Source organism: Symsagittifera roscoffensis, chromosome 4 (assembly GCF_963678635.1).
Source record: "Symsagittifera roscoffensis chromosome 4, txSymRosc1.1, whole genome shotgun sequence".
Taxonomy (NCBI): domain Eukaryota; kingdom Metazoa; phylum Xenacoelomorpha; order Acoela; family Convolutidae; genus Symsagittifera; species Symsagittifera roscoffensis.
In genome coordinates, this window is record NC_087065.1 from 52,542,578 (window position 1) to 52,570,201 (window position 27,624).

Sequence of the window (27,624 nt, forward strand, 5' to 3'; positions counted from 1 at the left end):
CCCGAGCACAAAAATTCCGTCACTTTCATATCGAAATTTGGAACAACAAGACTGCTCGTATCACGGCAAAGTCTTGAATGTTATGACTACCTTTTAAAGTCTATCAACTAGAGAGTTGAAAAATGATAAATTTTTTTTTTAAATGAAAAATTTGAAAAAAAAACTTCAGATTTTTTTTTAAATTCATCACCCCACACGCCATATAAAGTACAACAAGACTTCTCATATCAAAGCGAAGCCTTGAATGCTCCGACTGCTTTTTAAGGCTTTTGGAGCAGTAATAACATTCAAAAATTCAATGAAGTAAAACAAAATGAAAAAAAAAATTTCTAAAATTTGAAACTTTTTTTTGAAAATCATCCCCCACACGCCATTTAAAGTACAAAAGGACAATTTTCCCTCCTTGTAACAAATCAATTATGGCAAATAAGCTTCTTTTAACCAATTTGGAACAATTTCTAAGACGGATTAACTCTCCGCTTACGCGTTAATAGCGCAAAATATATCGCGTTAATTGTCCCAAATTGGCAAAAATGGCAATATTTAAACCCCCATAACTTTACGAAAAGGGATCACAGGTGAAATATCTTTTCAAATTCGAGCTGAGGACAACAAAACCTTTCGATTGATATAACAAAATTCCGTCAAAAATGGCTAGTTAAAAAGTCGAAATTCGTCTGAAGAAAAAAAAAACCCACCTCGAGCACAAATATTCCGTTACTTGCGTTTCGAAATTCGGAACAAAAAGATAGATTTTGTTCCGTGTAACAAATCAATTATGGCAAATAAGCTTCGTTCAACCAATTTGTAACAATTTATAAGACGAAATAAATCTCCGCTTACGCGTTATTAGCGCGAATTATATCGCGCGTTAATTGTCCCAAATTGGTCAAAATGGCCAAAACGGCAATCTTTAAACCCTCATAACTTTACGAAAAACAATCACAGGTAAAATATCTTTTCAAATTTAAGCTCAGGACAACAATACTATTTGATAAAAGAAAGTTCCGTCAAAAATGGCTAGTTAAAAAGTCGAATTTTGTCTGAAGAAAAAAAAACCCACCCCGAGCACAAATATTCCGTTAGTTTTGTATCGAAAGTCGGAACAAAAAAACCCACCCCGAGCACAAATATTCCGTTACTTTCGTATCGAAAGTCGGAACAACAAGACTGCTCGTATCACGGCAAAGTCTTGAATGTTATGACTACCTTTTAAAGTCTATCAACTAGAGAGTTAAAAAATGATAAGTTTTTTTTTTAAATGAAAAATTTGAAAAAAAAACTTCCGATTTTTTTTTAAATTCATCACCCCACACGCCATAAAAAGTACAACAAGACTGCTCGTATCAGGGCGAAGCCCTGAATGTTCCGATTGCATTTTAAGGCTTATGGAGCAGTAATAACATTCAAAAATTCAACAAAATGAAAAAAAAAAATTCTAAAATTTGATTTTTTTTTGAAAATCATCCCCCCACACGCCATTTAAAGAACAAAAGGATAGATTTCCCTCCTTGTAACAAACCAATTATGGCAAATAAGCTTCTTTTAACTAATTTGGAACGATTTCTAAGACGGATTAACTCTCCGCTTACGTGTTAATAGCGCGAAAAATATCGCGTTAATTGTCACAAATTGGCCAGAATGGCAATCTTTAAAACCCCATAACTTTACGAAAAATGATCACAGGTAAATTATCTTTTCAAATTTAAGCTCAGGACAACAATACTATTTGATATAAAAAAGTTCCGTCAAAAATGGCTAGTTAAAAAGTCGAATTTTGTCTGAAGAAAAAAAACCCACCCCGAGCACAAATGTTCCGTTACTTTCGTATCGAAAGTCGGAACAATTAGGTGTTTATTTACGACTAGTGTTTCTGCTTTTACTGTGGCTGTTTTATCGTTTTGTCAATCGCTGTTTTTCTATGATAGTTGTTAATTGGTTAAAGTAGATTTCAATTTGGCTAAATCTACCATTTCTTGATCCACCTTAAATCATTTGGTCGCGCCGGACTGCTAATTCAATCCTGATAATCTTTAATTGGACAACAACCGGACTATCCTTCGACAGGCCTGTTAAGGCCTAAAGCCTACTGATAGCTCCTCTGTGCTTCGCAGGAACCACAATGAATTGTGTTAATTTGAGTCATATCGATGTCTTTATTTTAAGCGCAAATAGTTCAGCTATCAATATAAATATGTATTTTCAAAATCTATCCTTTCCAATTTCTGGTTGGCGTCAGTTAATGCACTGTGGTGAGTATGAGCATTGAGATTTATATTTGGTTGTTTTATGGTTGCTTTGAGGGGAAAGCTGCTTATTGCACTTAGAATAATATTGCTGTGACGTCGCACCAACCAATTGACCTGAAGTGGATCGATCAGTAGCGAGGCGTGAAATCATATCGCCTGTATTTGCAAAAGAAGCCATAAAAAGACCGGCGAGCTTCAGTATTTCTACAAGTGCCAGAAAAAAGTTCCCAGGCAAGACCAATTATCGGTTCTGTGTTGTTTGATGCAGGAAGAAAGCTCAATTATGGCCATATGATGTCGATTTGCTGGATTTGATGGAAAAACTTATCCTCTAAATTGCCCTCATAAACAGAACCATCAATATATATATATATATATTTGCCTTTTTTCTTATCATTCAAGACCTTTCCTTTCTTTTTTCTGTCTTTTTCTATATATTTGTTGGTTGGTTTAAAATAGGGATATCTCTTATTTGTTGAGCCAGGATGAAGTAAATAAATAAGACTGTTGCAAATTTCTGTCGACTATTTGGGTAAGTTGAATGGGCTATTCGCGTCATTTCAATCGTAGAGTTCTGCGGATTTGCTTTCACATATTTTCAAGGAATTGCTAATCATCAACTCCTTTCCTCAAAAGTATCAGTTGTAGTTCTTCAAAGGGGTGCGCTAGACAATAGGTAATTTACTCTTTATTCTATAAAGTCTTTCATCTATCAAAAAATAGTAAAGAAACACCTTAAATTGACAATCAGGTCTATCTTGCAATCAGTCAGTTTTCTCGGGGAGAATCGTCTAATCACCATATACAACCTCCTCCTACATACTCTAGATAATTTGAGGAGAAAAAATTGCTTATTTTTATAAATTTTATTTATGTTATCTAATACTTAATGATCCAATTTCATTTCTTTGTGGTGTTCTTAGAGTTTTTGCGTCATTTTTCAAACGCTGCTTGGAAAAAATCTCAGAAATTTAAAGTCAAAATATGTTTTTAGAAAACTTCTTGCGTAGATTTGAAAGCCGAGAAAAAAGCATTTAAGTGAGCGCCACTTCAACTCTGCTTTCTAAGATCACTTAATTCTAAAACCCCATTATCGGGACAAACTCAAGCGTTGCTTTAATGGCCGGAGGCGGCAATACAATGAACTCATTGTTGCTGCGATCTTAAATAAGTGAAAGTGCGCTTCAGCTACGACTTTTTTTGCGCCAAAGCAGATGCGTAAATTACTTTTATCTGGAGTCTAATGGTTTTTATAAAAAGCCTTTTCAATCGAGATTTGAACGCTAAAAAAATGAAAGCTTCCAAGTGTCGAGAAAAACCGGGTTCAAAATCCCATTTCTTTTAGTTTTGTTAGACCAGACTTATTGGCGATTAAAAACTTACCCAGAAAAGCTTCATTTTCATTTATTTTGCAAATTTAAATATTAACTTAAGCTTTCCTATTCAAAGCTTATCTTTGTTTAAGCTATCGTTAACACTTTTAGCTACTCTTTAACCAGTCAGTCGAAGCTGATGAACAAAATTGGAGTTTACCCCATTTGCCAAGTTTTTGAAAACATAAATCGACTGCATTTAAAGGAGAATCTGCACAAAGTTTTCTCAAAAAAACCACGAAGTTTCATAAATGAAAATACATATAATTACAATTTTTTAGTTAATCAATATTTATGGCTTAAATTTCTCTCCATTTCATGCATAAAATGACAAGTTTTTATTTATCTAGTAACAAATTACCTGAAACAATTAAGTTGCCACATTTCATTTTATAATGATTTGAAAGAAAACTCGTACAAAGCAGGCATTATTTTTCTCAAATTGACAAACCAAGCATGTTCCGTCACATTTTTCAAAATCTGGAACAAAAAGTCAAGTTGGCTTGGATATTCAATCATCATATTAATGATTATTTTTGTTCATTTTTTATCTAAAACTATTGAGGAGTTTTTGTTTGACTTCAACTGGATAACACTATTAAGCTAAAAATTCAAAATGATTTTTAAAAATTTTTGTTTCCTTGTTCCGACTTGTTAAAATATAATTAAATTTCTCGTCTCAGCGCGGTTTTTTGTTCTTTAGACATTTTTCGACTTTTTAACTAGACATTTTGAATGGAATTTTTAACACAAGCCGAAAGAGTTTGACTTCCTGCGCTCTAATTTAAAATATATATCACTTTTGGTTTTGTAAAATGGCAGGGTTTGGGATGGCAAAATAGGAGAATTCGGATCGATTAGTGCCCGAAATAAATGGTACTGCTAGCGCGTAAGCAGCTATCTGTTTTTAATTTCAAATTTTTAAATCGATGAAATTAAAAAAAAAATTTCATCGGTTTTTGAATCAAACTTTTTATGGAAGGTAAAGGGCACCTTGTTTTCAGTTACTTGTTTTCAGTTACTTGCAAAGGTCACGCAGTTGGAGCAGGATAAATATTTAAAATTTTTGTTCAGATATTTTCAATAAGTTGAGTTGGGAATTTATTTTACTGGTTGATTTTTCAGTAAGGCCGTAAACTTTAACGTTTTTAGAATCTGAACAAGACTGGTCGTATATCAGGATAAAGTCCTGAAAATTCAGATTGTCTCTTAATGCATATCGAATAATTTTGGGAAAAGAAAATATTGAAAACCTATACATTTTGGATAATATTAAAGTCTAAAATTTTGAGTCATACGAAATTAATACGACCAATTAGCTAGCCTCAATTCAATTTGAAACATGTTTGCTGTGCAGGATAAATTGCTACGCATAATCAATTCGCGTTACGCTCTCAGCATTATGAATAAACTCTTCAAAGCGCATATAATTTAGTTCAGAACCTGGCCAATTTGGCAATTTTCAAACCCCCAGAACTTTATAAAATTTGATTGGAGGTAAAATTTTTTATAGAATTTGAACTCATGAAGTCGACATCTTCAATGCGTTAAAAAAATTTGTTGAAAGCTATTATTTCGATCGGCAAAAATTGGCTGAATAAAAAAAGCCATACCGAGCATAAATATTCCGTTTTCTTCGAAAGTCGGAACAATTAATTATAACAAACATCTGAAGTTTTGTTAGTAGGCTCGCGGAATATTAACCAAGTTTGTGAAGCGACAATTTGTAACAAGCGACAATTCGCAACAACAATTTAAGGAAAGACAAAGCAAAGACTAATTTGTGCGCGCCATTCCTCTCGTACCGAATGTAAGCGCAGCTGAGCGAAGAGGAGCAATCGTATTTTACTTGCCAATGCCTTGTTAAGAATTGTCGTTTCGGAAAACAGTCAAAAGAAAACGGAATTTTTTTGAGTCAATTTTACGTGCTTGGAGCGAATTTAAATTAGTCTATTTTGAAGATACATGAGATATTTTTTCCGTGAAAAATATCAGACGGGGGCGTGAAACTACGGTTTTTTTTCAGCAGTCAGGGCGCAGAGAACCAATATGCAAACCAAAGTAGTTTCAATTTTTTTTGAAAGTTCACACGAAAAAAAAACTTAGATTCGCGAAGTTCCTAGCAGTCCCCTTGCTACGAGAATCAAAATTTGCCTGCAGAAAAAAAAAACAGATATAAGAATTCCGTTAATTTCCGTTAAGGGTTGCGAAAGACTTACCTAGAAAAAAGTACCCAAAAACATCAAGTGGGGTAGACAGGAAATGCAGGGATTCTCTACGATAAGAGCAGTAATTTTTTAAAAGCCATGTTAATTTTGTCAAATTTGTTCCAGCGAAGTTAATGACATTTGCATTTTGTCAGGAAACCCAAATTTCACTCTTGATTCCCTTATGCAGCTTTTATCAGCCCAGTAAGATTAATCAACATATGCGTGAGATGTTTTTTATTAGCTCAGGTTGATATTTCAACCCGCATTTTGTTTTATGAGGAGATTTTGGTCACATAATGAAGTACATACATTCATATTAGCCCAAATTGCGACCGCTGTCATTTGGCATACTTGTAATTTTCTATCATTATTTTGTGCCATTTCATTTTTCATCCCCTGTTTGAAGTGAAGAACATTAGCCTGTTTTCTTATCTTGATAGTTCTTATACTGCACAAGGTGATTTTTGGGTGAAATTACCTATTTTATTATTATACCACTCCTATTGCTTAAGCAATCACTCAAAATACTCATTTGTTAAATTGATCAAAAAAGAGATCGAACAACAACACAAACCGAAAATATAAAAGTTGTTTTAAAATTTAGGTTTTCCGTTTTATTTTGAGGAACTTAATCTTAATTTGATTCTTTTTGGAATTAAAAATATAAGTTAGTTGAATATAATGCTTTCATTCTCATTCGCAAAGATCTGCTGAAATTTTTTTTAATGCTAAAGCAGTTGTCTTAAAACAGTGCCAAATTGAAGAATTTCATTAGAATTATTTTTTGAAGATATTTGATATTCATGGCGTAATCATTGCACTACTTCCGTCAATAAGGCATTTTTTGCAGGTCTGGATTAACTAGACAATTTTCAAAAGTTGGAATTGCCACTTTCTGGGACCCCCTTTGACGATGTCCGGTTCCTCTGGAGACTCGGTTGGCCCGAGGTATCCCCTCTCGGCCAAAGACCTGATCAACCCGACAGACAGTATCAAGATGAAGATGTTCTCCTTCCTCGCCACTTCGCTCTCCTTCTTCGCCTACGGGGCTCTAGTCCTGTCTGTCTTCTCAGAGTACTGGCTTTTCACTTATGAGTCTACAGTCCAGAACATCAATGGAAATGAGACCAGAATCACTCAAGTCGTCCATTCTGGACTGTGGAAGTTCTGCTACCAAAAAGGTATCTTATTTTTATTCAGGACTACCAATTACACACTATCACAAGAATACGCCGGTTGCTGTGCAGAAAGTAAGTTCCGATCATCATTCTTTTTGGAACAAACAAACTTGACTTTTCTTTCTTTATTTGAGTAGCTTTTTTGCGTTGTTTGAACAGATACACAGGGGCGGATTTAGGGGGAGGGGGTGGAGGATCTGGACACCTTCCCACCTTCTCCTTTGTACTATTTTAAGATATCAATTTTTGGTGACGGACCCAACCCAAAAAATTTCTGAAGGCGCCGTTGGCGCCAAAATATACTAATTTTGAGGGGGGAGCGCGCCATTTTTTTGGTCAAAATTTTCCAAAAAGTGCCTAAAAACGCCGTTTTTGGACTGTTTTTTCAAAATTTTGATGGCGGCGCTGTATATTGGGCCTGTCAGACCTCTAGGTATGGACGTGAGTATATCGAATCCGAACGGATTGATAAACGTTATCTCGGTGCGAAACATAAATTAACGTCTGAGCTCCTGCTCATAATCTCAAGTCAGCATGCAGCCGTACCAAGGTCAACTGACCAGATAAAATATAAATTGATTAATCAAATAAATATGTATCAATGATGTTGAGTATATCTATCCGTAACGGATGACCTCCCCTTTGGCAGAAATTTTTCAAGTAGTTTTTCGCGCTTTCAATCTTTCTTCTCCGATTTCCTTTTTTTAAATTTAGTTCTCTTGCTTCTTAGTTGTTGTTGTCGTCCTCCAGTTTCTCATGTTCTTCTTGCGTGGCTTCGTTGACTGTGCTGTCCATTTGTTTCCCACCTTGCTTTGTTTCTACGCACAGTATCTCCATCTTCTTTGGGTTGTCATCTGATGAAATAAGATCTATGATTTTGTCTGTTGTTTTCCCTTTATTATTCGGGCTAATTGCCTCGAGAAAGTTCACACAGGCCTGATATTCGCGTGTTTTATCTGTGAAGCCCATTTCCTGGATTCGGGCCTTTAGGTTTGGTTTAGTTGGCTATGTTTGTTGCTCTGGCGGAGAGTCGACGTTAAATTTCACCGGCTTTTTTGTTCGGTTGTTTCTGGTTCTTCGATTGAGTTGATAGGGATGGGGTCCCCCAAAGCTTTTGCTAGAGTTGATTAACGGTCTTGGATCTTTACTTGTTCCTTTCGTGTTAGATTTTTTATGAGTCCTGTTCCCAAATCCTCATTGAACATTTTGTGTTGAGGCGCTTTTGGGTCTTCGATGTCTAAAAAATGAAGACAAGGTCCTGATCTCCTCGCGGATTTGTACGCTACGTAGTCACTTAACCGTGATGAACGACACGGTCCGTAGATTAACGGATTAGGAAAAGATGCAACCACACTATTTCCTAACAATCTTGGTTGATTCCCAAATGCTTGTACCGATGCTGTATGCGGTGTGTATAAAAAAACTTTCCGTCAAAAATTGTTTTATATTTTTGTTCGAAAGTCTTAGGATCTTTCACTTTAGAGTCCACTCGGATTGTTTTTCTTGCCACTTGATCTAGTCGTTAGCTAATGTTTTTATTAGTTGGTGTCCGTATTCCTGTATACCTCTTGTTTAGTTTATTTATATTTTTTCTATATTTCCTTTGGATTTTGCACCTGTTGTTAGTGTTGTTGTTTTGTTTGCTTCTGTCATTTTACGTGGCACCTGTTGTCGTTGATTTACTGAGACTTCATACTCCGATCATTGTTGCAAATCGTGCATGATTTCTACTGGCAAGGGTGGCTTTGTCAGGTTCTTTCGATCTAAGCATGAGTGTTTGGCATTTTCCCAATTAAGGTTGTTAGATGAGCTAGTTGTTGCCACGCTGGGTAGATGAGTTTTTCGTTTTCTACCCATGTTTGCTTCAAAATGTGAATTTTTTGTTACACCATGTGGTGGCATTCGCAGGGTTTTCATTATTTCGGCAACGTCAGACTTATTTGTATGGTGTATTTACCGGATCTATTCTCCTTACCCCTATTCTACGTTTCAGTGTTTGTATCAATCTTTCGACTACCCCTATGGCTCTATGGTCATCTACCGGTGCGAAGAGTAAATTATTGTTATTTGTGTTATAAAAATGCTGGAATTATTCCGGTCTAAATGTTTGTGCTTGGTCACATGGTAACCACGGAAAACTCCGTTATTTGAAATATACCGTTGCATATATTTTATGACGACATCCGCCGTAGTATTTGAAACGTTTTTTCCTGTTGGGAAATTCGAGCATTTATCTATTGCTACTAGTATGTAAGCGTCCTTATTTAGCTCATCGGGGAGTGCCCGGCAAAACCTAATTGTACCTCTTCATTTGGTTCTACGACCGAATCCATTTGTAATGAATGTTTTTTCCCTATTGTTGGTTTGAGGTTTTTACCTTGCTCTGTGCAATAATTGCATCTTTGCGCCATCTGGACAATTGAGCGATGGATGTGTGGGAACTACCTTTTTTGGCATAATTCCAGCGGGCGGCCGACCCTGGGTGTGTCAGATGTAGGCTGTCCAGAACTGTCTTACGCAGCTGTGTTGGAATGACGATACGTTCGTGAATGAGCAAGCAGTCCTCACGCACATGTTAACGGTTGCGGACATTGAACCAGTATTGGCTGTAGGAAGAATTGATTGAGTCCCAATCCCGCTTTTTGACGAAACTGATGGGTGGTCTCAGATTTCTATCCTTTCTGGTAGCTGCGGCGATTAACTTTGTTCCCAGAACCTTCTGTATTTTTTTCCGGAACAACGGTGTGTCCTCTTCCGTCTCTGCCATTGTCGCTTGATTTACTGCAGCCACTATCCCTTCGGTTATCATGTGGTGGCTAGCTTCTAGTTGTGTTTTCGTCATTGTCGGCGCTTCCTCATTTGGGGCACGTTCCTCCTGGCTTGCAATGTTGTAGTTTATTCTACTCACGTAATGATCTTGCATTTCTGTCTGGTCCTTCCTATTGTCAGTTTGTGTCCCCGCAAACACTTTGCAGTTCTCGGTTTGTACTGCTTGTGTCGTCCTTGCTCTGAGTGTGTGTTTGGGAAATTTTTAACTGGTGGCCTTGAGGAAAGTCGTTGACGTCTTTTGTGCCACCGAGGATCTGATAGGTTCTCCTCTCTGTGCGACATCCCCTGCTAATTTGAAGTTTTTTGCTCCTTTCTTCCACGTGGTGTTAAGGATTTTACTTCGTCCGGAATGAATCCGCCTTTTTAATTTTTTAATTCTTGTTTTCGGTCCATTTTCGGTGTTCTGTTTAAATGGTTGATAAGATGGATTGAATTCTCCGACGGTACGATTGTGTTTCGAAGATGTGTTTTTGCTGTTGAGTTTGTTATTCGTGTTACAGCTGACTGAGTTTCAGAATGATTTGAGCAGAACTGATTTTGTTTCGGTCTTTGCAATTGACCGCTTTCGGAATTTTTGGAATGTTGTTTTTTCAAATGAAGGTTTGAAGTGTTAATTGTTGTCGTTTTGTTTTTCACGTGCTTTTTGATCAGCTGATACGGTGCCATATTCCTATTGGCTAACTTATTAGGAACGACGTTGTCAATCACTTCTAAGTTATTTATGAAGGCATTAATTGATGCTACAACCAATTCCTGATTATACTCGCTTGCGGGTAGCGCCAATCCAACTGGATTTTGTGACATATACTCTATTAGCCCCATTTTGCTACCCGCAAACTGTTTGATATCAAAATGGAATGGGATTAGTCGATCAATCCATCGAGTTAATCTGCTTTGACTGGTTTTTGATCTTTCGCTTGCATTTAGCGCGCTGATCGAAGCTTGATGATTTGTGATGACGGTGAAATGTTTTCCATAAAGATAATATTTAAAATTTTTAATGGCCCACACAACCCCGAGTAATTCGAGCTCGTGGAAAATTTTTGCTCAAAGGAATTTAAAAGTCGTTATGCATGAGCTATTGCCACCCAGCCTTCGTGTGAATTTTGTTCGAGTGACGCCCCTAAACCTGATGTAGAAGCATCAGTTACTAAACGCGTTTCTAGGTTTTGGTCAAAAATGTTTATTTTATTTCAGAGGCTTTTTAATGTTTTCAAATGATGCATTGTGTTCCTGTTTCCAACAAATTGGTTTATTTTTCTCTGTTTTTTAACAGTGTTCGTAACGCTGCTGCTGCTGCTTGTGCCAAATCTGAAATGTATCTGGTGAGATGGTGTATGGAGCCCATAAAGCTTTTTAGTTGTTTAAATGCTTTTGGTGGTGAGAGTTTTTCGATTGCCTCTATTTTTCTTATCAATGGTGTAGTGCCCTCACTGTTTATAGTGTATCCTAGCGCTTCAGCTTGTCTAAAAGCAAACTTACATTTGTCCAATGATATGGCAAGGTTTTCTGCATCTATTTTTCCAGAATCATTTGTAGTTTTTGTTTGTGTGTATCAATTGACCCCTTCGTCACGCTCAATATGTCGACTAGGCATGCATAGGTGTTTAAGCAATTGGTAAGGCTTAAGTGGATGGCCTTTTGAAATTCAGTTGGCACATCCGTGAAGCTGTAAAATTTAGTTTGGAATTGGTAAGTCCCGGTGGCATTGTCGCCAATTAGGCTGGAGTTGCATTTTTCTCGAGTTGGTTTGTCCAGCGATATTTGTGAATACGCGGATCGCAAATCCAATATTGAGAATAGGGTCTGCTGTTTGCTGTTCGATTTCACCTCTTGTGCTATGTTGTCTAACAGCAAGTCAATATTAGGCATCTGGTATTTATTTTTGTGAATAAATTTGTTTATCTTTTTCGAGTCCAATGCCAATTTTATGGTCTGGACTTTTTTTACGGTAATCACAATTGGACTGATAAAATGTCGATCTGAGCATCGACCCAGTTTTCTTATGTGCTTTTGATTCATAAGTTTGTTGAGTTGTTTTTCCATTCAATTTTGTAGGTGAACCGGAACACGGCGTCCTTTCTGCTGGATTGGGATAATATCTTTACTGAATTGCGCTCACATTACGTCGTTTTTTGACTTTATAATACATATGCATAGTTTTGGATAGTTATCTCTGAACCATTGTTTGATTTCAGGGTTCGAATCTTCTTGTTCGTGTATATTCAGCACGTCCCTTTGTTTCTGTTTTTCTTGTACTAATTTTACTCCAATTTGTGGTAATATATTTCTGCCTATAATGTTTGCGTTCTGTTCATCGACAATGATGAATGGGGCAGCTCTGATTTTCCAGCCTCCTGATTCAATTGTTACAATTAATCTTCCTTTCGGAAAAATTGTTTCACCATTATAACATGCTAAATTTGGAGCTGTATCTCCCAGTGGAATTTGTTTAAATACTGTGGATTTGTCATTTTCTTGTAATCGCCGAGCTGTTTTTTCATTCAGGAATGACATGGGGCTGCCGGAATCGGAAATTGCGAATAAATCTTCTGTTTCTGTCTTCAACTTAATTATGTGCCCTTTTAGGACATCTTCGGACAGACTTGTTGTGTTTTTAATCTCGAAGGCCTCCGATATTGCCATTACTGAGAATTTATCGACCTGATATTCTCCTCAACCATCTTTAGATGTATATTCGGCAAAAGCGACTGGATCGAGTTCCGTTCCCTGACTCTCGGACTCAATTTCTTCTTGTTCCTCTTCATTGTTGCTGTCTCCCATATGATTTACGTTTCCTGAGCGACAAAATAGCCCCGTTTATTGGACCTTGAACAGATTTTATCCTTTGCGGGACATGATTGTAGGTGGTTTTGAAAATTGAAAAAGATGTGAAGGGCTAATTTGTCTCATGAATTTCGCTAAATATTTTGATTTCGTTGAAGTCACTGACATTTAAAGTTAAAAATGAACCAAAAACATGGATCATTAATTAAAGTTAAAAATGAAGCAAAAATTCCAAAAACTGTTTTTTTTTGTAAATAAATTGTTGTTATTTTTGCTGTATTTTTCCAGATTGATTTTTAAAGTTTTGCAAGAGTTTAGGGGATGGAAGTAACTCGGAATGAATCAGTCGTCTCAAGAACTTAACACAAGAAGATCAAAAACAAAAAAGAAATTGAAAAAACAATTCTTTAATAAAAAGTTTAAATGAAAATCAAATTAATTCTGCAAACCGATGGCATCCTTTTTTTCGACATTGAGAAAGTAGTTTTAGATTTTTATTTGGAATGAGAATCACAACCAATAGTGTTTTTCTCGAGGCAGAAAAATGGGGATTAACATACACATTTCACGCTGTAATTTCTTTTCTTGATTTTGTGAAGTGGTGGGCCAACAACTTACCTGTTATCATTTTCAATCAAAAAACTAACAAACGGATAAATTTGGAACAATTTTAATTAAATCGCTCTGCAAGTAGTTCAATGCTCTCATCACAATACTTAAACTAAAAAAACTTCAAATTACTAGATTTTTTTTCTCAAAAAATTAAAACATTTTTCAAATTTTCAAAGAAAAAAAATCTCCATTTCATAATCAGTTCCCGCTACGGGCGAATTAATTTCAGTAAGGGCGACTTAAATTAGGTTAAAAATGCAAGAATAAGAAGTAATAATAGCTACAACGAAATAGCGCTAAGATCTCGTCAGAGTTGAATTGAGAGGTCTCTCTTCAAAATTTATGTCCCTTATTCTGAAAGCCTCAACGTTTTAGATCATTTTTTGGCAATTAAATATTTTTTGGTTTCGCCTATTCTATTCGCGACTGAAAGTCTTGGGCATTTCAAAAATGGCCGTTTAAGGAAAAATGTTTCAACTTAGTCTGAAATCGTTTTATTGTGTAATAAGACATGCTTCTTTTTTATTCAACTTTGTCTCTCCGAAACTTTTGCAACGCCCTGACATTTGTTTCGTTTTGCAGACAATGCACGCGGGGATGTAAAGGTGAACCTGTCCAGTCTTCCGTGGCGAGTGGACAGCGACCTCTGTTGCGAAGTGACCTTGACCGGACCCCTTCAGAGGTCATCCTCCACACTCGGAGCCATACGTTAGTTACTTAACTACTGGTTGCTTCATTCATTGCACAATATTTCTGCAGGATATCAAGTGGAAACATCCGAATGCTAAATATCGGATATGAAAAACTACGCAACTATTATGATAGTTTGGATGTTTTCATCATGAAACAAACAACCGAACTTCATAATAATTAGTAGTAGCATACCAATATAGGATCTTTGCCCGAGTAAAACGTCGGATCTTTGCTCTCACTCATTGGTTGTCGGTCAAGTGAAAAACATTTCAAAACTATACAGTTTTCCAGCAATCGCATCGCTAAGTATCGCGTCCCAGTAAAGCTAGCTGTTTTTGGTTAATTACAATAGTTTTCCATTGTTCGGATGTTTGACGTATCGGATGTTTGCACAGTTCCTCGTTCGAAGTGTTCAAGTGTAATTTAGTGGTGTACTTTGTATCTTTCAGAACGTATTGTGCGCAATACTCTCATCTACCCTTGCTTCTGTCTGGTGGTGTTGATGAGCGGACTACTGGTGAATGTGATGGGCTACTTCTCCACTCTGTACAAGAGAATCTACTTCTTCCTCAGTGGCGTCTTCTTCGTCATCGCAGGTGAGTCACCATCATGCATCACTCGTCATTATTATTATAATTCGCTATTATCGTTCGTGTTAAGCCAACAAGCAGAAGGGATAACGAGCCCAAAATGGAACAAGGACAGGCGGTAGCTCGGATTAATCCGACCAAGCGAATTTTTAGCAAAAACTAAAAATGAAAAAAAAAAAGTTTTAGTTAGCGAAGGGGATACTTAATATGTAAATGAGCCATAGAATGCAGTTAGCTCAAGAAAAAAGCAGAATAATCAGACTGAAAATTAAATCTGAAAATTTCAGTCTGAATATCACTAGTCTGAAGAGCTAAAAAACATCCAGATCAATTTTTTTCGACTGTGACAACTTCTTGAGTTTTTATTTTCGGAATCCAAATCCAGCTAATGTTGCTTTATTAAGGTACCCCATTTGAACCTCAACGAGCTGCATTTGTGGTACTGAAAATCGGCAAAAGGAAATTTTACCCTACGCCGTAGTTCCTTCACACCTCCTGAATTCCAAAATCTAAACATACGGAGTATAATGGTGGAAATCAAATGGTTTTATTTGTTAGTGATTACCTTAAGGCTAATCTAAACAAAAAACTTTTTACTCGATTTAAGTTGAGAGAATCTTTACATCGTTATAGTTTTTCCTATTGAATCGTATCGTTTTTTTTAGTATGAAAGGCATGAATAAACGTCATCCACAATTGGAACGAAAAATTTTTCTATTTTACTCTACACTGTTGATTTTTTGGCTTGTATATATGAAGTTTTTTGTTATATGACGGCTTGTTGCACTTTCCTCTCATTGTTCTGGTTTTCGAAGAAAAAGAAAGTTTATGCTTCAATTGGCTCACCTTTTTTCAATCAATTTTTGACTTTCTAACTAACCGCTTTTGACGGAAATTTTTTTAGAACCTAAAAAATATATTAAGATCCTGAGCTCAAATATAAACTGAAATTCACCTGTGATCTTTTTGGTATAGTTACGAGGGTTTGAATATCGCTAATTCGGCCTAATTAAAATGAAGCAAATCATTTGGTCATATTTTTAGGGTACCAGACGCTAAAAACATCCCGTTGAACTTCACCTAGCGTGGGGGGATAAAAACAAAATAGGTTTTCTTTTATTAATTTGTCAATTGTTAAATAACGTTTTTTCAACTGGCTTGCAAGTGCTGTCGGAATATTCAGCAATTTGCCCTGATATACGAGCAGTCTTGTTCGCTCTCATCTTAATTTTTATTCATAACCAGAAAACAACTTAAATATTTTGAATCAAAAACTGTGCTCTTATTAAAAATCAGTTATGTGAACTAATTGATGAAATATGAGAAATTGAATAAAAAATAGATCAGAATCAAATTAAATTTTCTATAATGATTTTATGAAAAAAATCAAAATTAAAGTCAAGTTAAATTCGTCAACCTTAAAACGATGCAGGTTTGAGGATGTTAAAGTGATCTCTATCTGCAAATATATTTACAACAAGACAAAAACAAGGCTGCTCGTGTCAAGACGAAACCCTGAGCTTTTCGACTGTCTGTAAGGACAATGAAGCAAGTTTCGCTTTTAAAAAATGCTTATTTTTCAATAAAAAGAATTACAAAACTTTTAGGTCATCCCCCCAGACACCATATAAAGTACAAGGTGATAGATTTCGCTCTTAGTAAAGTAGAAACTATGACAAAGTAGTCTGTTTCAAACAATTTAGAGCAAATTCTATGAAGGATTAAATCTCAGCTCACATGTTAATAGCGCGAAATAGATCGTTCTAATTTGGCCATATCGGCAATCTTTAAGCCCTCATAACTTTATGACAAATAATCACAGATAAAATATCTTTTTAAATTTGAGCTCCAGGCAACAATGGCTTTCGGTTTGCTTAAACAAACTTCGTCAAAAATTCTTAGTTAAAAAGTCGAAATTTGTCCGAAAAAATATTACCTCGATCACAAATATTCCTTTACTCTCGTTACGAAAGTCGGATCAATAACCATTGCCGGTATTATCGGAAATACACAAAAAACTTATTCATAAAATGGATGGATTTAAATCGGTTAAAACTGATTTATATGTTTGAGAAATATGTGTAAAATTATACTTGTAATGTGCCAAAGTTTTTATTTATATCGATACCTTCAACAATATTTTGGAATCAAACTAAAACGATTATCAGACAAAGTGAACAATCTCGCCTTAAATCAAGTTTGGCGGGAGATGTTCACTTGAACTTAATGTTTGTCAGCCAATTAGATTTTATCATACTGCATTATCAATCGCTTCAAATCGATGTTTTCAGGATCCCTCATTATCTCTGATCGCCAACCATTTTTCGCATTACGGGATCATAATATAGTTTTACTGATAATGTCTGGATGATTGGCTCTAAGGTTTTTCCAAGGACACACATGATAGGAAAGTGTAGTGTTTTTTGGAGGGATAAGGGAGTCATTTGGTTAACGCAAGCCGATAAATTGAATATAATTTGGTTAAACTGACAAAAAACGTCTAAATTTACCAAAAAGTTGTCTTGTTAATCCAATCAATCCTTTTTTAACAAAATACACGAGCAAAAATAGTGGCGCCCAACCCAATGGACCATCGCGGATGCTTGTTATAAATAGATCTGATACTATGATGAAATTGGCAATTGCACATTCATTGGAGATTCATCAACTCCAAAATACTATAACGGGCAATTTTCCCTTCCTTTTCATCCCACTTCTGCAATATTTATGATGATTAGAAATTTTCCTAGCTTTTTGAAATAACTTCAGATAAAGTATATTGCTTTTTTGTGGTAGGCTGGCCGGAAAACTTTTGGTTCGTTCAATTGCTGAAATGCATTCATCCGAAAACGCTTTAGGAAAAAGTTAGGTTTTGTCGTTAAATAGTATTGTCCAGGGGCAAGTTATTTACCCTCTCCATCTCATATTCTACGCAGATGATAATGACTTCACTTTGCAGTGTTTGCAACTACTTTTGCTCAATCAAATCAAGTCAAAAGAATCACAACATGTTCCCAACGAATGACCAAAAGTTAAGGCAAATTCAGCAGGAGTTCTTGTCGTTTCGTACTCAATTGAATGAGTACCCCCAGCATCCGTGCTTTATTATTATTATTGTTCCGACTTTCGATACGAAAGTAACGGAAGATTTGTGCTCGGGGTGGGTTTTTTTTTCTTCAGACAAATTTCGACTTTTTAACTAGCCATTTTTGACGGAATTTTTTTTATATCATTCGAAAACCATTGTTGTCCTGAACTTAAATTTGAAAAGATATTTCACCTGTGATCATTTTTCGTGAAGTTATGAGGGTTTAAAGATTGCCATTTTGGCCATTTTGACCAATTTGGGACAATTAACGCGCGATATAATTCGCGCTATTAAGGCGTAAGCGGAGATTTAATCCGTCTTATAAATCGTTCCAAATTTGTTGAACGAAGCTTATTTGCCGCAATTGATTTGTTACAAGGAACGAAATCTATCTTTTTGTACTTTATATGGCGTGTGGGGGGTGATTTTTACAAAAAGTTTCAAATTTTGGAGGAAACAAAATTTCATTTCATTTTATTTCATTTAATTTTTTATGTTATTACTGCTGCTCCATAAACCTTAAAAGGAAGTCGGAACCTTCAGGGCTTTGCCCTGATACGAGCAGTCTTGTTTATATTGTTCCGACTTTCGATACGAAAGTAACGGAATATTTGTGCTCGGGCTGGGTTTTTTTTCTTCAGACAAATTTCGACTTCTTAACTAGCCATTTTTGACGGAATTTTATATCGTTCAAAGGGTATTGTTGTCATGAGCTTAAATTTGAAAAGATATTTCACCTGTGACCATTTTTCGTAAAGTTATGGGGGTTTAAAGATTGGCATTTTGGCCAATTTGGGACAATTATCGCGCGATATATTAACGCGCGATAGTAAGCGGAGATTTAATCCGTCTTAAAATCGTTCCAAATTAGTTGAAAGACGCTTATTTGCCATAATTGATTGTTACTAGCAGCGAAATCTACTCTGTTGTACTTTATATGGCGCGTGGGGGGATGATTTTCAGAAAAAACTTCGAATTTCAAAAAAAAAAATTCATTTTGTTTTATGAAATTCAATTTTTTTATGTTATTACTCCTCCAGAAACCTTAAAAGGCAGTCGGAACATTCAGGGCTTCGCCCTGATACGAGCAGTCTTGTTATTATTATTTATATTATTTAATTATTATGATTATGATTATTATTATGATTATTATTATTCTTATTATTATGATTATTATGATTATTATGATTATTATTATTCTGATTATTATCATTAATTTGACAATAATAACAATAACTATCATTATTATGATTATGATTATTATTATTATTGTTATTATTATGATTATTATTATGATTATTATCAGGGGCGGATTAAGGGGAGGGTGGGTGGGGTTGGGGGGCGGACGTCTTTTCCTGAGGGATTCGACCCCATGCCGACCCAAAGAGTTCCCCCCTTTGGTACTTATTAAGAAATTCATTTTTGGCCGACTGACCCAAAAATTTTTGTAAAGGCGCCTTCGGCGACAATGTATACTAACTTTGACGGGGGAGTGCGCGCCGAAAAAACTCGATTTTTTGGTTAAAATTTTCCAAAAAGTGCCCAAAAACGCCTTTTTTGGACTGTTTGTTCAAAAATTTGCCAGCGGCACAGAAATTTTGGCCAAAACAGGGACTAAACCGTGCTTAGGGAGAGCTCGAAAGATCAATTCGGTCGACCTAAAAAAAGGTCGACAAAACTTTCGAATTTTTTTTTGAAAATCCACCCCCTTCCCTCGAGAAAAGGCTAGATCCGCCCCTGATTATTATGATTATTATTATGATTTGTATCATTATTATTATGACTTTTATTATTTATTATGATTATTATTCTTATGATTTTTATTATCTTTTATGATTTTTATTATGATTATTATTATGGTTATTGTAATTAATATAATTATGTTTATTATTGTTAAAATATTGTTATGATTTTTAAGATTCTGATTATTATGGTTATCATTATTATTGTTATTATATTAATGATTATTATGATTATTTATGACTATTTTGATTGTTATGATTATTATGATTATTATGATAATCATAATCATAATATTTATTATCATTAAGATTATGATTATTATGATTATTATTATGATTAATATTATGATTATAATGATTATTATGATGATTATGATCATTATGATTATTATGACTTTTTTTATGATTATTATGATGATTATAGTAACTATTATTAGCATGATTATTATTGTTTTCTTAATTTTTTTTCTTATTATGATTATTATGATTACTATTTTTATGATTAATATAATTATTATAATGAATACTAATATTGTGATTCATATCATTACCATTTTGATTATTGTAATTTTCATTATTATGATGATTCTTGTTATTATATTATTTTTACTATGATTATTATGATTATTATGATTATTATGATCCTGATTATTGTGTTTTGTATTATTATGATTATTATTGTTAATATATTATTATAATGATTATGATTATTATTTTTATGTTTAACATTATGATTATGATTTTTTATATGACTATTATTATTATGATTATTATTACGATCATTATTTTTAATTCAGGCTGATACACCGAGCGAAATTTTTAAAAATTTTATTCGGCCGTTTTTTTGGGTAATCCTTGTTTCAAATTTTTTCAGCTTGCTACTAGCGAAATTCCAAAATGGTCATAATTTTTCGACAAAAAGCTGTTTTGAGCGTTATTGGGCGCCTTGTGGGTTGGTCAAACTTGTTGCCAACCTAGAACCCAAAGAAGGTTTTTTGAAAAAGTTTGGTAACCAGAATTTATTGGAGGCGTCTCAGGTAATGCTTCTGAGTTTGCTAAATAAATGGAAGCTTATGATAATTCTGGACACATTGTCCAGCACAAACTAGTATAAAAACTTCCACCGCCAGCATAAGAAAGAAATATAAATGTTGGATTGCTAATAACTGAACTAAATTTCTGTTCCTCAACATTTGTTTTTTTTGTCCTTTGTTTGTAACTTTTCAATTTGCGTCAACATACCCGACTTTTATTTGTATATCCCCAGCGCGCGGTGTTTTTACAACTGACAAATTCCCATTTGGGGCGGATGGCTAGGACATGTTCGACCCTTGGGCGCCAAAAACTGGGTAGATGCAATTCAATTAAAGGATCTCTCTGACCGGCTATTGCAAAATAAAAGCAACTTTGTATTCTGCACAACACACCGCATGGCGTCATAAAATACCCAATATACAAGCAAGCCCAAAATTGGGAAAGCACAATTTTGTCAGAGCTGTCAGCTACCCAACAAACGAATTTTTTTTCTTGTTTTTTCAAAATTTAACGTCTAAAAAACGGATAGCACACACATGTGGATTAAGAAGGAGTGGGCAAATACCTGAGGAATTCATTCGAACCTCAGAAGACCCTAAGGTCCCTTTTGGTACTAACTTACAACATTTCTCCATTTTTGGGGTGACCAACCCTAAATTTATTCCAAAAAATTCCGAGGCGCTAAAGAACTGCAAATAGTTCAAAGAAAAATAATCGATGGAAAGAAAACTTTAATAGATGGGGCTGCTTTTTACTAAACGTGCTTTCGGTCAAGTTACCCTGATAAACAAATTGAGGTAGAAGACAGACTGAATTTTACAGCCTGAATTTTATGTGATAATTTGCAAATGCGCCTCATGTGTGGAAATTGGTAATGAAATTACGGTAACTGGATAATTTTCTCGTGACGAAGAGACCCGGTCAGTTATATCCATTTGGGGTTATGTTTCACTTTTGCCATTAGATAAGGAATTTAGCGTGATCATATTCAACCATCAGAGGTTGATAGTTCACTCAAGGATTTGAATACAGCCAAAACATAAAAAAGTAGACTTTCTTGCAGTAGAAATTTTGATAGTCTGAATTGTTTTGGCTTTAAAATTTCACATAATCAACAAAAAATAAAAATCTGGACACATGAACCAAAAATGAAATTAATCCGACTTTAGTTGTTCAAATTTATTCAACTTTGAAGTAGATTTCGAAACTTTTGTAGCACTTTTGCTATTCAATTGGACCGAATAAATAAAAAAAACATTTGAGCAAAAACTGACCAACTTTGAAACCTTTTGTTCCGACTTTCGAAAAAATTGACGGAATAGTTATCCTTGGAGTAGTTTTTATTCAGTCAATTTTCGACATTTGAATCAGATCTTTTTGACGGAATTTTCTATGCCATTTGGAGAAAAATGTTGAGCAAAAACTGACCAACTTTGAAATTTTTTATTCCGATTTGGAAGAAATTGACGGAAAAGTTATCCTTGGAATAGTTTTTTATTCAGTCAGTTTTCGACATTTGAATCAGATGTTTGTGACGGAATTTTCTATGCCATTTGGAAAAAAAATGTTTTCCGAGCTCAAATGTAAAAAGAAATTTATTCCTCTGGGATGATTTTTTGTGAAGTTATGGCGGTTTGAAAGTTGCTAATTTGGCCAATTTAGTTTGATTAACGCGATATATATTGCGTTCTTATAACACGCGTAAGAGGTTGGTCATGTCGATCCAAATTTATTTAAGTCAATTCATCTGGTCTTATAAGCAGTATGGGAGGGGCTAAATTATCTCCTTGTCTTTTTAAATAGCATTTTGAGGTATGAAAAATGAAATCAAGTTTTGTGTTCTTTTTTCGATTATTTTATCAATTTTTGTCTGAGTTTTTTTTATTTTGCAAGTCGGAAAAAATTGCAGTTGGAAAAATCAGGACTTCGCTTTGATATACAAGCGGTCGTGTTTTTGTAAAAAATTTCTCATTACGGGTCAAGAATTTCGTAACCTAAAAATCGCTAAAAGGCTCAAAGTTGTGCTAAATCCAGTATTTAAAAAACTGTTCTTACCAGAGCGGGTAAAAACTTGATTGTTCAGCTGCCCTTGAAAGAGTTTTTGCTTAGAAAAAGAAATACAAGCTTCAATAACTAAAAACAATTTGATTGAAAAAATTCTTCAAAATACAATTTCAAGTTCAAAGTATTGTACTTAGCGCCCAATAACATAATATTGAAGATGAAAACTTTATTTCAATACAAAAATTTGTCAGTCCAATTATTTTTTAGCATAAACGAGAGAACAGCAGCTACTATATCGCGTTCAAATCTGAGTCAGCCAAGCTTGCAGTTTTCATATCTTTTCACTGTACAAAATTTGATCAAAGAAAAATGACTTCTTAAATTTGAGCTCAAGACTTAACCTCTTTCAGATATAATGATATAGAAGACCTCCGATACCAAAAGTTTATTAAAAAAATTGTCTGAACAAGAAACCCATCAAACAAAAATGATCCGCTTTTTACCAAAAAGTATTTAGATAGGTTGAAATATATATATATAAGCAAAAAAATTCAGCCTTGGCTTAAAATTTTTTTTTCTTTCATGTTCTCTTCAAATAATCTCTCGAGAATAAGGTGCAATTCTTTACAAAATATTACTTCATCTTGTTTGTATGAGATAAAAAATATTATAAAATAAAAATTAATCACGCTCCGCTCCGATTACTTCAAAATGAACGTATTAGTAAATTTAAAACTCCAAAAAGTTTGAGAAAAATGAATGTTGAGGAAATATCTTTTAACTTGTTTCTTATTTTTTTAAATTATTTTGTAACTTTTTTGTGGTTTCTCATAACTATAAAACAGTGACGTAGTCAAATTAAGATCACTTTCAGGCAAAACAAGCTCTTTGCAGATCAAATTACCCTACAATAACTTTGACAAATTTGCATTTACTGAACTTTTGTCTTACATCCCATTAGTTTATCGTCTTAAAATAAATCGAAGATAAAATAATGGGATGTCAGACAAAAGTTCAGGAAACGCAATTTTGTCAAAATTATTGTAGGGTGATTCGATCTGCAAAGTGCTTAATTTGCCAGAAAGTAGTCTTATTTTGACGTCGTAAAGAGTTCCGACTCAATGTTCCGACTGCCCCTTTACTAGTCTGGAAATTTTTTTTTTCAGAAAAACCTTGTATAACTATAACTATTGTACTGCCAATATCAATTACAAGTGCTACAAATTAAGGAAAAACAATCTGACTAAATATAATTGGCCTCAATTCAGTTAGAAAAATTTTGATTGCGGATAATTTGACACGCTGAAATGCATTGTTTATTGAAACTATTAAACTATTATTTGGGCAGGTATGCCACCGACATTTTACTCTTAAACAAGCATACGCGCTTGGCAATCCAAAAAAACCAAAATCAACTCCCAAAAGCTCTGTAACTTTGGTTTGAAAAAAAAACACTGGTTTTCGATTGAACAGGCAGTCAGGGTGATATAATACTGTGCGCGCACGACAGGGCTCACGTAGGTCCAGCTATTCAGATCCAAATGCGCTCTGAGTAACAAAATCATCCCTAGCATATATGTTCCTCACTTTCTTCGAAAGCCGCAACAATAATCTGCAATTGCTTCGAAACAGTAACTAAGACTATATGTTCGAAACAGTAACTAGACTATATGTGCATTTAGTCCATAAATATTTTACCTCAAAGTTCAGCTCACTGACAATACTTTAACCCCCATAACTTACGATGGAAAATCAAGCTGAAATATTTTTTTATAAATTTGAGTGTTGGATTTAAAAAGTCTAACTTTGTCTAGAGAAAAAAAAACGACTCCGAGCACATACATGTATTCCGTTACTTTCTCAGAAAATCGGAACAATGAAGATATCTATGCAATATTTTGATGAAGAATTGATATAACAGTTTTCCCTTACTCAATATTGCTGATAAACAGATTTGTTCTACGACGTTAATCGGGGAGACTCACTGTCATAAACCTTTGCACAGCAAGTAAAATGTTTTGAAAAACTGGCATTTTTAGACACTTTTTCAAATATATGAAATGCCTTTTAAAAACCTTTTATATAGAGATTCCGTTGCTTTTGATTGGCCTATAGTTCAATCCAAACAAAAAAACTTTGCTGAGCAGCCTGTTGCTAATTTCTGGTGTAATGAGTGAAATGAGCCCCTTAGTTTTGTTTTTGTAGGTCTGTTCATAATCCTGAGCCTGGTGACGTATGCGGCCACTACTAACAGCATAGCCGAGGGCTGGCCGAGTGTGATAGGGAAGAGTGCGGCCGAGATGAAGTACAGCTACGGGTGGTCCTTCTTCCTCTGTGGCTTCTCGCTCCTTTCTTCCGAGGGCGCAGGAGTGTTCGCTCTCTACTACTTCCTCGTATGTTGAATTAGATGTTCTTAACCATCCCCCTCCCCGCCCCATAAATGTCCCCCTCCATAGATGCAGTTGTGAGTTGTGGCATTAATCTCCACAGATGCATGCAGTTGTGGATTGTGGTATTAGTTCAACTATAATAGGATCCGATTTTCAGAACCAAAACAGAATTACTCAATGTATTTTTTGTTTCTAAAAAACGGACTCTGATTTAAACTTCAACAGCCACATATATATACTTACGAACAAATTGAACGCTTTCTGCGACACAAAAGGGGGGAAAAAGGGGGCGTCGCATCATACATCATACAGGGCTCCATGGAAGCCATAGCAAATTGTCGTATTTTTATGTTAAAGTACACATTTTCCGTAAATGACGCAATGTATGGTTTCTTAGACTTTAGTTATGGTCCGTTGTACTTGAGATTTTCTGTTATTTCTGTTATAAGAGCTGATAAGACATGCTGACAAAAGCAACTTTAAAGAAATGTTTTTTATTATTTATCACAGCAAAAACGCTACTAGTAGTATATGTTGGATGAATTCGAAGGGAGGGGGGGGGGGGGGGGGGTGAAGACCTCCATGTATTAACATAGGCTATCTTAATACATTGGGAAATCTATAGCCTATGTTAATACATAGGGTGAAGACCGGATACTCTATAGCCTATGTTAATACATGGAGGTCTTCACCCCCCCCCCCCCCCCCTTCGAATTCATCCAACATATACTACTGCTACTTTTATTGTTTGTGAAAAAAAGATTATGCACAACCTGTGATCAGTCATTTTCCATACAAATCATGTAAATTTGTCTATGATGGGCTGTATAAAAATTATAATCGCTGTATGAAGCTTTCTATTCACAAATTGTATCAGGGTTATCTTCAGATTTTATAATGTTGAAATTTCTGTTTTATTTACAGGCAGCGTCTTCTAACATGCACAAAACTTCTAATCACCAGACCTTCCAGCGCCCTGTGAGTCCAGTCCAAGGAATTCTCCGAAATGGGAATTCGGCCAATGGAGCAGCCTATACTATGATTCGGAACCCGGCAAATGACTCAATCCACCAAACTCTCTCAGCCACGACATCCGCCGGAAACTACCCGAGCGAAGACTCAACCGAGCTGATTTTTAAGAACAAACCACAGTATCCAGCGGCCGTCACGTTTTATCCGTTTTTCATACCCAACGGCGACGATATTGGAAAATAATCACTTTGAACTAATATTTGTAAACATGTAAATGAATCTGTAACTTTATGAATTCAGGAACTTCAACTTATTTGCGAGCAAATTAAAATTTGTTATCTCATGTAGATTTCGGAGGCTCGTTCTCTTTCTCTCTCTCTCTCTCTCTCTCTCTCTCTCTCCCTCTCTCTCTATCTCTCTTACTCTCTCTCTTAATGACACTGCAGAGGGATCCCTTGTGCAATGAATTCAGCGAAGCGACCGAGGTTCACTACTATCCACAATCCCGAAAGGGTTTGGTTGGTGGCTACTATTTTGTGCTGTATTATGTTACCTGCCCCTTTTGTGAAGGCTCTTAGGGCTGTCTCGTCCGCTCGATACGATCGCAGGATTTGCTAATGGTAATTGAACTCAGATAACATAAATACAAATACAAAAGGCTTTAAGTGGCCAGTATATAATTTGATAATCTAATCAAAAGAAAAGGTCCGCAATTTGTTAATACATTTGCCAAATTGCATTTAAATTCCCAAATAACTCAACTGAACAAATCTCTCTATCTAGAGGATCCTAAATAATTAATTGCACGCATTAATTCAACGCAAATCATCAGTTTGACCTGCTAAAACTAACAGTGTTTCTCCATTCCTTTGAGGTACCTTAACTGATCTCGCTAACTTCAAGAATCTTTTCAACTCCGATGAGAACCGACAATTTTCTAAATTCGCAATTTCTTGTCTCTGCAAAACGTGTTCTGCAACTAATCGAGAACCAACTATACTATAACGCAGTACCAATTGTTCTCCTAAGGATAGGCTACCCATACCTTTTTCGCTATGTTTATCTGTTTGAGTCTTAGTTATAGTTACAGAAATGATCGTCCTTACAAGTCCTGACGTTTACTGTGGTACGCCTATCGCCAACTTTTAATTGCATTCTTCTTCGCACGACTATAGTCTTAAAATCCAAATTAGTGATAGGTATCTTTATCAAAGTTGTGCAAATATCTAAAAAGCCACATCCAGGGTAATTTGAGTACATAATTTGAGAAAAACCTTTGAGTAATTATCCCGTCCATTCAAGTTTTTTAGGAGACCTTTTTTAGGTGCTATGCTCCTATTACTGCCAATTTGTTTGGGGATACTTCTATTCAATCTATTTGAATTTCCATTAATAGCCCTTTGGAAGTAAAAGTTACAAAGTAAAAATTATATACTTTTCAGCTTCTGTTTCAGTTCCCATAGATAAGTTTCCTCCCAATTATTTTTAAGCTGATTGATTTTCTCCAAAGATTGACGGCTGGTAATTAGGCTTCTTTCTGTTAATCATTTTGGGGTCGTCTTTGCAATTTTGGTCCTAAACACCAAAAAAAAACATTTCAAGGTCACCCGGGGTCCCCAGGGGGTCAGTCTTCTTGATTCAGGTTCAAAATTCTAAGGAGGTCTTACCTAACAAGTTTCATCCATATTCCATTACTACTTCCCAAGTTATCTTATTTCTAAGGTACATTATAACTTTTTGGGGAAAAGGCTGTTAATACCGGAAGGAACCGCCGGAAGGTTTTCACTCACATGGGTTCTTTTTTTGGGATTGGATTATAGTGTCTTTAACTGCCATAAAACCAAAATGCCCTCGCTTCTTATTTTCTTATTT

At 35.2% G+C, this 27,624-nt stretch overlaps 1 protein-coding gene across 5 annotated transcripts; it reads left to right on the top strand.

Moving 5' to 3' along the window:
- The first annotated feature begins 2,166 nt into the window (after positions 1 to 2,166).
- LOC134844351 (voltage-dependent calcium channel gamma-5 subunit-like) lies at positions 2,167 to 26,095 on the top strand. Of its 5 annotated transcripts, XM_063860994.1 has the most exons (7): positions 2,232 to 2,252; positions 2,328 to 2,781; positions 6,683 to 7,013; positions 13,821 to 13,946; positions 14,381 to 14,527; positions 24,596 to 24,783; positions 25,705 to 26,095. In XM_063860994.1, exons 3-7 carry the CDS (start codon positions 6,746 to 6,748, stop codon positions 25,993 to 25,995), a joined length of 1,020 nt encoding a protein of 339 aa, XP_063717064.1. In that variant the 5' UTR covers positions 2,232 to 2,252; positions 2,328 to 2,781; positions 6,683 to 6,745; the 3' UTR covers positions 25,996 to 26,095. The 5 variants fall into 5 exon arrangements, with proteins under 5 accessions (XP_063717067.1, XP_063717064.1, XP_063717065.1 ...); XM_063860997.1 differs by lacking the exon at positions 2,328 to 2,781 and having other exon boundaries at positions 2,167 to 2,252; XM_063860995.1 differs by lacking the exon at positions 2,232 to 2,252 and having other exon boundaries at positions 2,315 to 2,781.
- The last annotated feature ends 1,529 nt before the right edge of the window (positions 26,096 to 27,624 follow it).

What these genes read in the sequence shown, in the direction of transcription:
- LOC134844351 (XM_063860997.1), top strand. Translation starts at nt 6,746, where the DNA reads ATGTCCGGTTCCTCTGGAGACTCGGTTGGCCCGAGGTATCCCCTCTCG. An exon ending in CTCCACACTCGGAGCCATAC is followed by an intron (nt 13,947 to 14,380) that starts GTTAGTTACTTA and finishes TGTATCTTTCAG; the next exon opens with AACGTATTGTGCGCAATACT. An exon ending in CGTCTTCTTCGTCATCGCAG is followed by an intron (nt 14,528 to 24,595) that starts GTGAGTCACCAT and finishes TTGTTTTTGTAG; the next exon opens with GTCTGTTCATAATCCTGAGC.